At 30.7% G+C, this 16,119-nt stretch overlaps 1 protein-coding gene across 4 annotated transcripts; it reads right to left on the minus strand.

Annotated features, from left to right (window-relative positions):
- Positions 1 to 8,605: 8,605 nt before the first annotated feature.
- Positions 8,606 to 12,094, minus strand: LOC107949543 (diacylglycerol kinase theta). Of its 4 annotated transcripts, none has more exons than XM_041089951.1 (3): positions 11,517 to 12,043; positions 8,914 to 9,376; positions 8,606 to 8,783 (listed from the first exon to the last, which is right to left on the minus strand). In XM_041089951.1, the coding sequence occupies exons 1-3, from the start codon at positions 11,932 to 11,934 to the stop codon at positions 8,780 to 8,782; spliced, it is 885 nt and encodes a 294-aa protein (XP_040945885.1). In that variant the 5' UTR covers positions 11,935 to 12,043; the 3' UTR covers positions 8,606 to 8,779. The 4 variants fall into 4 exon arrangements, with proteins under 4 accessions (XP_040945885.1, XP_016739716.1, XP_016739714.1 ...); XM_016884227.2 differs by having other exon boundaries at positions 8,914 to 9,382; positions 11,517 to 12,037; XM_016884225.2 differs by having other exon boundaries at positions 8,606 to 9,382; positions 11,517 to 12,094.
- Between the last annotated feature and the right edge of the window lie 4,025 nt (positions 12,095 to 16,119).

A 16,119-nucleotide genomic window follows, 5' to 3' on the forward strand; every position in this document is an offset into this window, starting at 1 on the left:
TTATTTGTCACATTAATGAAATTAATTATTGAATAAATTTAATTTGATAGTTAAATATTAAACACATTATATGTACAAACTTGTTGTACACAAATAGAGAACATAAATATAATTAATATATGAATTTGATTCATACAAAATATTAATTGTATATATTTTACCGAAATTATTAACATAAAAAATTATATTAATTAATTTTGATCAAAATATAAAAGACATGGAAATTAATATTCTTTTGGAAAGAATATAATTAATATATGAATTTGAAAATATTAATTGTATATATTTTATCGAATTTATTAATATAAACAGTTATATTAATTAATTTCGGTCAAAATATAAAAGATATAAAAATTAACATTATTTGGAAATAATATAATTAATATATTAATTTGATTCATACAAAATATTAATTTTATATATTTTATTGAATTTATTAATATAAACAGTTATATTAATTAATTTCGGTCAAAATATAAAAGAACTGGAAATTAATATTCTTTTGGAAAAATATAATTAATATATATAAATTTGATTCATACAAAATATTAATTGTATATATTTTATCAAATTTATTAATATAAACAGTTATATCAATTACTTTCGGTCCAAATATAAAAGACATAGAAATTAATATTCTTGTGGAAAGAATATAATTAATTTTTCTAACTTTCCATTTGCCTTTTCTATTAATAAGGGTATAATCTTGGTTTTCCTTTTCTAATATGTGATATCAAAGAGGATAAAAGGATGATAATCCCTTAGTGTGTTAAGGTTACCAACTTAATAATTTAAAAGGTCTAGCAACTATTTTTAATTCTCTTTGAAAAGTTTAAGAGAAAGTGGTTGTTCAATTTTAACAGTGTTAACTACGTAGAGGTCGGGACATTTTCGTTGTGACTTGGAATCGACATCAAATCAACAACATCCTTTCAACATTTTTAGAAAAGAAGGTATATTTTCAACCCTATTTCAACCCGATTTGTTCCTCGTATATGGATCATTGGTTATGGATCACCGGAATAATTTCTCTGTTGCGCGACAGGGCGAATCGGCGGTCCCAACATGAAATTGGTCATGTAGCCTCTAGTAGGGAAAGCATTATCACAAACCAGATTGGCAAGTCATGACAAAGGAAACTGAATTAAAGAACGATATGGGTTTGTATATGAACTACGATTTTTGGCTAACACAAAAAAGGTTGCAACACCCTATACCCGGCTTGGTGGCCGAGCCCAAATATCAAGATGCAACACCACCATCTCATGACATACACAACAATTAAAAGCTCATTCCCAAAGATACATCTTCCATTTTAGTATTCGTATAGGTTTTAAGTAAATCTTACTCTTAAGTTATCAATGTTACATGCTAAACATACATTATATAGTCTTATAGCAATAGTTTTACATGCATAAGGTTCATTTAGCAAAATCTAAAAAGTGACTACGTAGGTATCGGTACTAGAATATGGGTATCGAGATTTCTCTCAATCGGTATCATACCACTTGGCAAATCGGTACCAAATCAGTATTCTGTTGCTCGTCTAAAATCCAAAGTCTCGAAAATTATCGATACCTTTTGAAAAGTATCGATTATTTAACCCTCGATATCGATACTTGTGATAAGGTATCGATACCAAATTACATTACTAACTTCCTGCACTTTCAAAAAAACATGGAGGTATTGATGTTAAAACCTGAATATCAATACCTTTGCTCCAGACATAAAAAAAATACAACAATTGCAAGCATATAATTCATACCAACTAATGTCTAATCATCATGTATCATTCACTTCATCAAATGGTCACAAAGATGTCCAAAGTAACAGTCCAAAACATCATAATCATGACCGGGCAAGAAACCAATAATTCAAACTAAAAGTCCCTAAGTCCTAAGCAAAATAACCATGTAAACAACTTAAAGATCATAGAACAAACCAACATATACTCTACCACATTGTCCTTTTTCCCAAAACATAATCAAAACAATAACTGTAACACCCCTTACCTGAGACCGTTGTCGGAGTCGAGCACGAGGCGTTATCTGATTTAACTTACCAGTTCGGAGCATAAAAATTTGCTTTTAAAATTAATTCGCTCACGTTCAATCAATATCACTAAAAATGACCCTCGAGACCCTAAAACATGCAATGTAAATGATTTGGGTCCAAACCAGAAACACTAAAAATTTTCCAAATACTTAAACAAATAAAAAATAACTTATATCACTATTTACAGTAAAGCTGCCCATTCGCGCAATAGTCACTAATTTAATTATAACTAGAGTTACAAAATTCAAAATTTAGATCCATAAATTTTCATGAAACTAGACTCAAATATCTTTTTACTATAAAATTTCCATAATTTTTGGGTTATCCAATTAATACAGTTTATTAGTTAAAGTCTCCCCTATTTCTCTACTCAACAGTTCTGACCTCTCTGTACTAAAAATCAGTTATGTCATTGTACAGAATTCATCTAATGTTATCATTTATTTATTTTGAAAATAGACTCACTAAGTATTCTATACATATAAATTATGAATCATAATTCTTTCTGTACAATTTTTAATGATTTTCTAAATTTTGAATAGGAGACTTCAAAATAACTCTGACCCTATCTCACTAAAATTCAAATATCTCCTAATATAAAATTTCTTTGCCTACACCATTTCTTTCATGTGAAAATAGACTTGATAAGATTTAATTCTATATCTCATTCACTCTCTAATTCCATTTCTACTATCCTTGGTGATTTTTCAAAATCACATCACTACTGCTGTCCAAAAAACTGTTCCATTGCAAATTTTTACTCTTTTATAATTTCTTTGTATTTACTATCATTTAGGCATCCATAACACCAAACATGTTCTTAATTAGCCATTTCAATAGCTAATCATTAGCCATATAACACCAAACATGTTATTAATTAGCCATTTCAATAACTAACCATTAGCCATATCATATAAACACACTCAAAATGACTAAGTCTCTATACATGCCATAGCTTTACATGTTTCGAAATCACATAATACTGAGATGTCTGTAGATAGTGTGAGATGAACTCCGACGTCCTTGTGATCCTCAAATTGACTTGGCGATACTATAAAAATAAGGAAAATAAAGAAAGTAAGCATAAAGCTTAGTAAGTTTACAAGTAAATAAATAACAACATTTATCATAAATAATCATGCTCATAAATTTCATCAAACATTCCGCTTCTTTACTTATTCACTTACTTGTTTACTTACTTGTTTACTTAAATAACTCATGATTATAACTTACTCCTCCCTTGCTGAAATTTCTTTCTCAACTGATAACTGAGATATTCTCAATCCTTATAACTCACCTGAATTTATGATTATGCTTTTATCTGAACTTTCATGTAACATGGTCTATTTACTAGCCCGTTGAATCACTTGGAATACTAAGGATACTCGGGTCTCCTGTCTGATAACACATGTCAAAGCTATGTCTCAGACATAGTCTTACATGGGATGTTTTCTATACTGTCAATGCCATATCCCAAATATGGTCTTACATGAGAGTTCTCATATCGGTGCCCATACCATGTCCTAGACATGGTCTTACGGGGGACCTCTCATCTCGATGCCAACGCCATGTCCCAGACATGGTCTTACATGGGATCTCATTCCCTTAATGTCATGGCATTTGTATCCGATACATTCTCAATGTTTCAACGGAGCTTTTATCACTGATTCTCTGTCATCTCATACTTAAGTCAACATTAGATATTTTCATGAAATAAATATATAATTGCTGAAAAATAACAGCATTAATAATAATTATCAAAATATTGCATTTATTTACTGTAAACTTACCTCGGTACAAAATATGATCAAATCTAGCAGTTTAGTCTTCAACCTTTTTCTTTCCTTGGTCTAACTCCAGATTTCATTCTTCTTGATCTATAATAGCAAATTTATCTTATTTAATACTCACATTCATCAAAACAATCCTTGACTCAAACTTTAGAAAAATTACGTTTTTCCCCTAAACTTTTGTATAATTACACTTTTGCCCCAAAGCTTAGAAATTAAACTTCATCCCTTATTCTTCTGTTTCATGACATGATGAACGTTTTTCCCTTCTATGGTAACATCAAATTCTCACTCTAACACTTATGAACATTAGGTATTTTTACCGATTATGTCGTTTTACTCGTTTTCACTTAAAATCGCTTAGCAAAAGTTGTTTAACATAATTCCAAGCTTTATATTCTACCATAAAACATCAAAATAAACACATTTCACCTATGGGTATTTTTTCAAATATGAACCCTAGGTTAAATTATTGCTAGAATAAGCTAAATCAAGTTACCGGGAATCCGAAAACGTAAAGAACATTAAAAACGAGGTTTGGGATCACTTACTATGGATATTGGAAGCTTGAAAACCCTAACTATGGCTTCCCTCTTCCTAAATTTGGCCAAATGAAGAAGATGAGCATATTTTGCCATCTTTTCCCCTTTTTAATTCTTTTTTATTATTAAATGACTAAAATACCATTCACTGAAAAACAACTTATTTCACTTATCTCATGTCAATTTTTGTCCACAATTTAACCAATGGTCTAATTGCCATTTAAGGACCTCCAATTTCAAATTTCGTAACAATTGGACACCTCTAACATGTAGAACTCAACTTTTGCACTTTTGACAATTTAGTTCTTTTGACTAAATTGAGTGCCCAAATGTCGAAATTTTCGAACGAAATTTTTACAAAATTATTCCGTGAAATTGTAGACCATAAAAATATAATAAAATAATTTTTTTCCTCATCGGATTTGTGGTCCTGAAACCACTGTTCCGACTAGGCCCGAAATCGAGATGTTACAATAACACCTACGAAATAACTAAAATGGACATGCTTGGGATCACCCTTCGGAACCACACTGCTCATAACGAGATGCTACTAATCTGCAATGGCTTTAAAAGGAGTGGGTGAGCTTAACAAGCTTAGTGAATGCCTAGAACAACTACCGTGGAAACATGTCATCAAGCATTAGTACAACACATAGATGGCATAATTAGAATATTTGCAACATTCTCGACATATTACGTTTACACATGCACATTTAACAGTTTATTGGTTAAGTCATTGCATAAACTATCATATATACATCATAATACATACAAACACATTTATAGACAATTTTTATAATAGTCACATCATATGAACACATATCACAATACACACATATTCATATCTTAAGTTAATTGAAGATAATTTGGCACTTGAGTTATGAAACGTAAAAGTGGGCACTATGACCACTCATCAGATACACGGATCTCCAACACACCACATTCATAAAGTCAAACATGTCCCGTAAGTGAAGCATTAAGCTAAAACTCTCCAACACACCAAATATATCCTCTTGAATGAAGCTTAGTTAACATTCCCTTATCTTTCTAAACATGTACTAGGGCCTCAACTCCCAAATCACATATACATATAGGTAGTGTATACATTATAGGAATAGTGTTCAGCATATAGCCTATCTGTATTGGGTATTCGCCAACTGATGAACCGTGTGACTTTGCTGAGTTGGAAAGACTTACTTGAATTATATGTAACTATTGCTACATTTTCTACTTGAACATACTAAGTTCTTTAAACTTACTTAGTTACCTTTCCTTCTCAAGCCTGCAGACAAAGTAAAGGAATTTTCGAAGACTATGCCAAAGGACAATCTTTGCCATGAGACTCCTTGTATTTTGTATTATGCATGACATGAGGGTGGTGTCAAATGCCCACGGCGGAAGAACATATTTTTTATTTAAACTTGTGCTTAGGAAACTATGATTTCAATGATGTTTTAGTAAAGTATCTATGGTTTTCAATGTATATCATTTTATTTATGTTTAATTGAAAAATATTTTATATTTCACACTAACTTAAATTCTAGTAAATATGTATACACTAGATATGATTTCCATGAAAATAATTTTAAGGCAGTAATATGTCATTCATAAATCCTCTTTAGGATCGAGTTTGGAGTGTTACAAAGAATGTTAAAAAAATAGGGGTTCGACAGAATGTCGGTATATGACGTGATATATGTAATTGTAGATGTAATGTCTTCGATAGGGCAACTATAATGATAACCGGACTGGCAGATCACAACATGAAGATATATGTAAGACCAAGTGGTAGAGACCCATGACATTATATGACAATATTCATAGTGTAACCTTTGGTGAGATGTAAACAGGACTGCCAAAACACAACATGAAGATATGTGTAAACTATGTAGGAGAAGCCCCATGGCACCCAAAAGAGATGGTCCACTGGGATAGTAAACACGAAATTTTCTAGAAAGCATGTATGGAATTTTCTATGATGCTTTTGTGGCGTATTCTATGAAGTCTTTGTGGCATATTATGTGGAGCCTTTGTGGCGTATTCCGTAATGCCCTAGAGGCGAAATCTAGTTGTCTGCCTTTGTGGCGAGATCTAGGTAAGCCTTGAGACTTCTCTACTAACTGACTCTATGGAAGAGATCTGGATAAGTTTGAAGATATCCTTATTTGGATAGCCTTGTGGAGAAATTTGAATTTGCCCTAGAGGTATTTCCTAAAAAAGTTCTCATCAGTGTTTCTGAAGAATCCTTCATAGTAGTTTGTTAGTACAGAAATCTAACATATTCGTAATTATGAGTGGTCTAGTGTTTGCTAGACCTAAGTTTGTCTACTCTATATATGGAAGTTATCTAAATTTTGTGTATCCGACAAATTTAAGTATTTTCACGTCATGTATAGAGGTTATCTAGAGTCTAAGTTGTCTGCCAAACCGGTGCGTTCTCATGGGATGACTTAACTGGTATTCTGGTAGCTGTTAAATTTTCTATGAGATTCCGCCAAAGGTAGGATCCATATGAAGTTCATCTAAAAGATCAGTTAGTATAAGTATTCGCTAAGAACAATATCTAAGAGAAATATTCAACACATGTTTGTGTGGAAAATAAGATCTCCATTAAGTAGTGGTTTCAGAAATTCGCCGATCAGGAGAAATGTGTAATGATGGCCCAAGTGTGGAAGTTGGCATACATGTATACAACGGGAATTTAGAAGAGTGTCTGCCAAAGATTGAATAAAAAGATTTTGATTCTTTGAGATGTGGAGTTCAATAGCAAGCCTCTAAGGTAATCCTCGGTTGAGATTCACTAAGTTCATTTGAACTTACTAGTGTTTGATATGATGCAAGTTCTGAGAAAAGAGTTGGTATGCTAGAGGGAACCAAGCCAGGAATGCGTCAAGGAGGCTGCTCGAGTGGTGATATTATGCATACTGAGGACACCGTAGGGATATGATAAATTGTATTCTACGCCATGTTTGAGTCTAGCTTTAACCAAGTTTTAAGTTGTAATGACTTGTACACTATATTTAAGATTTTGTCGTATTTAATGAGAACTTCTTTTTAATGGTTGTGTAGAGATAAATAAGGAGTTTGTTGTAATTGGGTTACACCAGTTTTAAAATTTTTATTAAGTCTTGTAACACCCAATATCCGAATCCGATAATTCGGGTTTGGTAGACAGTGTTACATATGTGATATAGTGTTATATAATAAATAATATATTTCACAAGTATAAATATACACAACTATTATATATATTATAGTAAAAGATATAGCATCAATAGTTATATGTAATTTGGTATACTAAAATACATGTATATAATTATAACTAGCAAAACAAAAAATATTACTTTTATTAAATTAGATTTTGAATTGAGCTTTAACTTTTACAAATTGTATTTGGGTATAATTAGTTTATTTTGAGTTTGGGTGATAATGAGTATATTATTTGGATATGGGTTAGTATAATAAATTTGAGTTTTAGAATAAATATTTTAAAATACAAGTATTAGGTTTATAAATTTAACAAGAAAGATAAAATAATTATTCAATTATAGTTATAATATAATTATGAACAATGAAAATATTTTAATTAATTCATATAGTATCATATAATAATAAATTTTAAATACAATAACCAATTTAATTAATTTATATAAAATAACTCTATTAAGTATATATAATTTATACTTTTTATAATGCAAATTCGAATTGTGTATTCATCATATAAAAATAAAATGAGTTGTTATATTTAAAATTAAAATATTTATAATTTATAAAATTTAAAATTATTTGAATTCGTCAGAGCCCACACAATTCAATTCGAGCCCGAATTCAAAAAATTTAAGTCTAAAAGAATCCGAAAATAAACTCCCAAAAAATTAGAATCTAAAATAAACTTAATCCAAAACTCACCTCAACCCGGCGGTTTCTAACAGAAATAGCAATGAAGCAGTAATCTTTACTTTGATTAATTTGAATTGAATTATAATTCTATTAGGACGGTGGTAACTTAGAAAACGCATGTCTTACCATAATTGCACGAAAAGAATATTTCAATATATTCAATCTGTTTAAACTTGGCATTTATTGGAATTAAACTTCCACTTCAAACTCAACGTTCCGTTGAATGTATAATGCATGATTATCCGTTCCAATACAAGGTTCAAGCCTCTGTTTTCAAAAAAAAAAAAAAAAAAAAAAAGCTCCATGGACTAAAAACTCTAGAATGTTGGGTTCAATTTCATTAATTATATTGGAATAAAAAATAATTTACAGAAACCATATACTATCATTTAATCGTAATAATAATACTTGACGGAATCAATCAGTGATATATATGTATAAACCAATTGCTGCAACACTTTCCCATCTGCAAACTATAACTCAGAGCTTCCATCAACTGTTAAACAAACAAACAAAAAATATTGAACATATATGATAGCTTATACAACAAAACATGTACATATATACATATATATATAACTTGAGAAACGTTTTATGCAATTCTAGGTGAGCTATTAATGTGGCACCTTGATCCCCTAGCAGCAGATTGAATCAGGACTTGTCCAACCCCTTCTCCAAGCCCTTCAATGAGCCCTCCAATGAATTCCTTCACCACTTGAGAAGCAACCTTGGCTGCAGTCCCTATCATGCTCGCCTTTTCGATGCCTTTGAGCCCATTGGCTCGAAGTCCATTCACCATGTTCTTAGCGCACACTGCGTGGAGATGATAATCACAGATGGTGCAACGGTACACTCTCCCTGATCTCCTCCGATTGCACTCACCGCAGGCCAAGCCAGCAGGGTCGCCATTCGATGACTGGCCAGGCATTGGCAAGAGCCCTAGAGTGTGTGGATGGAGTGATATGTTGAAGATTTCGGTTGACAACATTGCACAGCATGGGTGCATCTGGAAACTGCAGATAGTGCACTTGAAAACGCTTCCTTTGGTTGGCTTGTCACAGATATCGCACCTCGATTTCAATATTCCACCTTTAACTAAAACCGAATATTTTTGTCATAAAGTTATAATAGCATCAACATATTCTAACACAACTTATATTTAAACCGTTATTAGTCAAGAATCTAGCTTAGTTATTTTAATGAGAAACAAGATTACTTATAATATAAAAACAATTTGTTAGGTTTCCAAGTACTAATGGGTTCTATCCGCTTTTATAAGTTAATTTCTTTTAACACTTCATTTGAATATAAATGATTGAGTTTAAAAAGTTGAGGAGATATCCACTTAGTCCGGTGTAAAATTTAAATGATTTAACAATCATTTCATAACTTTTTAATTAATATTTTGACAATCCAACGGTCATAATTTATGTCTTATTTATGTAAATTATACCAATCAAATTTAACATAAATTAAAATATTCTAACTATTACATAAAAAAATTGTTATATATATATTTATATAAACAATATTTTAAATTGATATGCAAAAGATATTGGATCGAATAAAAAATTTACATACATGGCAGGTACAAATATCTTGACAAATTTAATTGTTGGAATATTAAAATATTAATTGTATAAAAATTATGAAATAATGTAAAGCCACTTAAGTTTTACATTAGTGTAAGCAGATCACTCTCCTAAAAATATTAATTTTTAAATATTATATATGATTTTAGTATTGCAAGTAGTATATAAATTTATTTTAATGAAATAAAAAAGTTAAATTTTAAATATCATAATTAATGTTGTATATGTAAATTTAATATCAATTAAAGTTTAATGTTAACAGCTTTGATGGTAAAAAAAAGTTTTAATATTAAAAAAATTTATACCTAACCATAATAATTAAAATAGATATAAAATCATTTCATATTTAAAAACATTATATACATAAAGGAAGTAAAATACAAGTGAGAGATAATTAAACTAAATTAAGTTTAAGTTAAAAATAATACTAAATTTATCATATCAAATGAAAAGTTCTATAAGAAAATCAAAACCAAAATTAGGAGGGTAAAGTATAATTTAAAATTTTAAAAATAATATTATATTCATACATTTTAAAACATATTTAAAATAATTCGGGGAGGAGGGGACCTACTAATCCCCGTTTAAAATCGTCTGGTTAAGGTTTTGTTTACTATTGAATTTAAAAATAATTTTCAGCTCAAACATTGATTTTAAATAAAAAGAAAATCAATAAAAAAATAACATTTTAAATCAAACATAAATTTTAAAATAGAATTTTAACACCAAGTCAAAAAGCTAAAGTTTTTAGGTTATGACATTTTGAAAAGTGTTTTTTGATTCAAGTTATATTTTTATTCTATTATTAAATTTTTTACTTTACAATAAAATATTTAAATTTTTTATTTTATTTCCTAAAATCACTTTTTGATAGAAATATACATTATCAAAAAATTTTAAAAACACTTTTAAAAAACTTTTTTTAAATTCAATATTAAACTAACACTAAATATTTATGAATAACCATATCATCACTTTTGGACAAATATATCTATACAATAATTTACAAGTAAGTAGAGTTCATCTATGCTTGACTGAGTTACTTACCAAAAACTTCTCATTGACGATCTCTAAAACACTTAATCAAATAATAATATAAATAAGAATAATTAAGTATCTTAAATTGTAAAATATATTTGTAAAAATCATTCACTTTCTATTGAAAACAAAATTCCACTCTCTTGAAAAATTATTGTCCTTAAATTAACCTTTTAAAAATTACTATTATGTCAAAAAAAATTATTTTAATAATTTTTTTCGAGTACAAAAGTTAATCTTATATGTATATATTTTCTAAAGTTTATTATTTTCCCCAAAAACAAATCATATAAAGTGTATATTATCATATAAATTATCAATTAAAGTTCGTAAAATGAAAAAAAAAATCACGACATGAACAGCATAATGATTACATAGTATCTTTATGTCATCAGCAGTACTTTTTTCAAGTTACCATTTTAAAACTTGAAGTAGAAAATAAGCAGTTAATTATTGTTTATGAAAATTATGGTTATGGCTTATATAAGAAGTTATAGAAATAATTTACTTGCAAGTTGAAATTGAAAAAACTAAAAGAGACTGTTTCAAAAGGGTAATAATTACCATATAAATTATTAGAATGAGAGAGTAATAATTACCAGGTTTGTGAAAGAAAATGACCTTGTGAAGAGGGTGGATGGGGTGTCTCTTAAGAGCAGGAGGGGCTAAGGCGCAAAAATCGTGCAGCTGATAGTCGCAGTCAGTGCAGGTGAATCGGAGGCCGGAACCGAATTCCTTGCAGGAAGCGCAGGTGAAGAGGTCGGGGAGGTACGTTTGGGAGATGGGATGTTGCGGGTGAGCGGCATGGAAGATTTGGTCTCCCTGCTCGGGAACCTCAGGGGAGGTAGGGAATTCAATCTTATGATGATGATGATGACGATGGGGAGATCTCCAGTAGCTGGTTGGTTGATCCTGGGAGTTTGGTGCTTGTTGGGTTGTTAAGGGAAATGAATTGGTTTTCTTAAAGGATGGGTTGTTGCTCATCATCATCATCATCATTGGAATTATTTGTTTCATGCTGTTGTGAAAGAGGCTAGTGGTGCAAATTTTAGAGTGATTGATGGAGAATATTTATGCTGGAAAAAGTTTGCACTGTTCGCCATTGAGGTTTACGTTTCTAATTGGAAAAAAAAGAAAGGGACGAAATTAAATGATTAACCAATAATGAAAGAGATACCAACTTTATCTATATTTACCCTAAAATATATTTTATCTATATTTTTATTTACCTCAAATTCTGCTTCCAAACCCTGTGGTTAACTAAAGTTCAAGATTAGTTGTTATGATTAAAAGGGAAAATATTACTAGCTGTAAAAATATTTGAGTATATTATGAGTGAAGTTTTTAGATTCTATAAAAAATATTAAGGGTACACAAGTAATAGAAAAATATTTTTAAAAAGGGACACAAAAAATTTTGAAGGCTGTTTTTAGAATAAAAAAATTCACTAACAGTGTCAAATACTAACTCATGCTTAAAAAAATAAAAAGGTCTTATTTTTATTTAAAAAATTTAGTCCAAACATTTTACATACATTCACACAGTGTTTTCTATCAAAATTTGTCATCAATACACCCATGCAATCAATAAACTTTACAAGCAAATAATTATGAACTTAGTAAGTGTAACACCCCTAACCCGGATTTGTTGCCGGAATAGGGTTATGGAACATTACCGTACAATTTGAACATTAAATCATACATGTCATACATTGAAATAACATGATATAAAAAATTCTTTCATGCACATATCGTCCTTAAATCGAGCCCTCGAGGCCGTAAAAATACTTTAAAAATAATTCAGGACTAAATTGAAAACATTTGGAAAGTTTAAGGAAAAATTAGAAAATTTGGACTGCAAAGGTCACACGACCGTATGACTCATACGACTGAGGCACACACCCGTATCTTAGGTCGTATAATAATCGAAATAGGGACACGGGTGTGTGTCAGGTTGTGTGCTAGGCCATGTAACAACCTGACTTACATGCATTTAAAACCTACAGGGGAAACACGGCCGTGTCGCTTGGTCGTGTTCCACACACGGTTGAGTCACATGCCCGTGTCTCAGGCCGTGTGGACATGAAATTGGCTAAAATCAAGCCATTTCCATCTCCAAAACAAGCATGTGCCTAAAGGAATTTTGAGCACATGATCAATGCATTATAACATGACCAAATCCAACATGGAATGACCAATTTAATAGTCTAATATCATTCAACCAATATGTCATACAAGGCACCTCAAATGCAAACATACAAATATACCTAAACATATACATATACTTGATCACATTTCATTCATAAACATCTAGTTCATTTCCATCTCAAAATATACCATAACTTGACCTATACCATTTCAATATAAACTTACCATTTGAGCCATACCATTTATGCATCATAAGCACTAAAATGACATAATTCAACCATCATCAAAATGGTACCAAAACAACCAACTTATACATACAAAAAATCAACATCAAAGCATTCAACAAAACATTAAACACAAGTCCACCTATACATGCCATTATAACTTGGCCAAAACATCAAAAACTACTGATATAATCGTGGGGTAGTGTGATAGATCTCCGACGAGCTTCCAAACCGATCGAGCTTTAAATTATCTATAAAACATAGAAAAGAAAACTACATAAGCACACAATGCTTAGTAAGTTCGTAAAACATGAACATAACTTACCATTTCAATACATAACATTAAGATTAAGCATAACATAATCCAACCATAAGCTTGGCACAAGCCTAAGCACCATCAACAACACATGTTAGTTCATTCAAACATAATTCACTTGAATTAACATAAGGTAAGCTATTTATACATCAACACACTTCATTTGGATCCATCATTTTCATGAACATAAACATACTTCCATTGAAACTTTCCATTTCAATCCTTTTCATAATTTTATGGTATAGTTCATTTGAGCACTTACCTTTCCTTTCCATTTCATGCCAGTTGAACCATTTAGAATATAACCGGATACTCGGGAAAGCTCACACAAAGTGTGCTAAACATATAATCGTAACATTTCCTTTACATCATTGCTCACACAAGCTGTGAAATGGGCCTGCTCACACGAGCTGTGGGTCGGAATGTAAGCTACACAATACTGCTCACATGAGTTGTGGAGTGTCCACAACAAATACAGGACCTTAGCCATTGGTAGGACATTCAAGACCAACACCTGAAACATGAAAATCCTAATAACATGTCATTAGTATCTTAAGAATTCTAAGGTTCAAATGGGGCTTGATAATCATCATGACATTGTTGGATATACATCTTTTGGTTACATGGAAAATAACACATTAACATATAGATCATTATAACATTCAAACGATATTTAATTATAGGAACTTACGTCGACAAACAAAGTGTAAAAACGTAGTCGATCAATCCGAAGCTTTCGCTTTTCCTTGACTTAAATCCGTATGAGGCCTATCTTGATCTAAATATACAAATTCAATCCATTTAATACTTCTATTAATCAATTCAATCCATATTTCATATTTTTGTAAAATTACAATTTTGCCCCTAACATTTTTACTTTTCACAATTCAATTCTTAAGCTCATAAATTGAAATCTAAGCATTTTCATTCCTATATTAATGCTAGCCAAATTCATTAGGAACCCATATCAATCTATACCAATCATCATTTCACAAATTTACCATGGAATTTTACTACTTTTACAACTAAGTCCCTAAATAACATATTCATCGAAAATCACTTTACAAAACTTGTTTATTTACTAAGAAGGGCTCATAATCTCTCATAAAACATCAAGAATCATGCATGAACATTCATGAAAAAACTCTAAATCTTTAACAATTTTTCAAATTAACCCTTGGACTAGCTAGATTAAGCTACAACGACCTCAAAAACATAAAAATCATTAAAAACAAGATCAAAAACACTTACCATGCAATCACTCAAGCTTGCCAAACCTCAAAGCCTTAACAATGGCTATTTTTCCTCTTCAAAATTGGTGGAAGAAATAATTGTAAAAGATGATACATTTTTCACTTAGTTTAATTAAGACTTATTTATGAATTTATCATTTTAACATTTACTATTAACCTTAAATTCATTTAAATTGTCCATAAAAGTCCACTAACATTATGAATGGTTTAATTTTCATTTAAGTCCATCTGGTTTCATTTCTATAGCCTTTTAACCATTTTAACGAATAGAACTCTACTTTTGCATCATTTATGAATGAGTCCATTTTACATAATTAAGCATGCAAACGCCAAAATTTCTTAATGAAAATTTAACACAACCTTACTAATATTCTGTAAAAATTAAAATAAAAAAATAATTCTCTCATCAATTTTGTGGTCCCAAAACCACTATTCCAATTTCAATGAAAATGGGCGGTTACAACTCTCCCCCACTAAAGGAATTTCCATCCTCGAAAATCTTACCAGAAAAGAGGTTCGAGTATTGCACTTTCATAGCTTATTACAGTTCTCAGGTAGGCTCTTCTATTCCGTGATGTTGTCAGAGAACTTTCAATAAAGCTATGCTTTTATTTCTCAATTCTTTAACCTCTCGAGCTAGAATTTTGATCGGTTATTCACTATACGTCATATCTAGCTGAATCTCAACGTTAATAAGTGAAATCATGTGTGACGGATTTGATCAATACCGTCGCAACATCAATACGTGAAATACATTGTGGATCTTTTCTAACTCTGACGGTAAAGCTAATCTGTAAGCTATAGGTCCGGTTCTCTCTATGATCTCATACGGCTCGATAAATTGCGGACTAAGCTTTCCTTTACAGCTAAACCTTTTAAAATCTGCATAGGATTTTTGTCGATCCGAAGCTGCTTTCAAACAGTCACGTATCACTTTAACCTTTTCTTCAGTTTGTCGTATCAAATCAACATCGAATAATTTTTTCCACTAAGCTCAGTCTAGTACAAAGGAGTTCAACACTTTTGACCATATTTGTCGTATCAAATCAACACCGAATAATTTTTTCCACTAAGCTCAGTCTAGTACAATGGAGTTCGACACTTTTGACCATACAAAGCTTTATACGGTGTCATTTTAATACTCGCTTGATAACTAATGTTGTATGCAAATTCAACCAATGGTAGAAATCTCTCCCACTTACCTTCAAACTCTAAAACACAACATCAAAACATATCCTCGAGTATTTGAATTACTCGCTCAG

The sequence above is a fragment of the Gossypium hirsutum genome, chromosome D03 (assembly GCF_007990345.1).
Source record: "Gossypium hirsutum isolate 1008001.06 chromosome D03, Gossypium_hirsutum_v2.1, whole genome shotgun sequence".
Lineage (NCBI taxonomy): Eukaryota > Viridiplantae > Streptophyta > Magnoliopsida > Malvales > Malvaceae > Gossypium > Gossypium hirsutum.

Coding starts and splice junctions, on each gene's coding strand:
- LOC107949543 (XM_016884225.2), bottom strand. CDS start 11,934: ATGAAACAAATAATTCCAATGATGATGATGATGATGAGCAACAACCCA. Junction 9,383..11,516: donor CATTTTCTTTCACAAACCTG/GTAATTATTACT, acceptor ATTCGGTTTTAG/TTAAAGGTGGAATATTGAAA.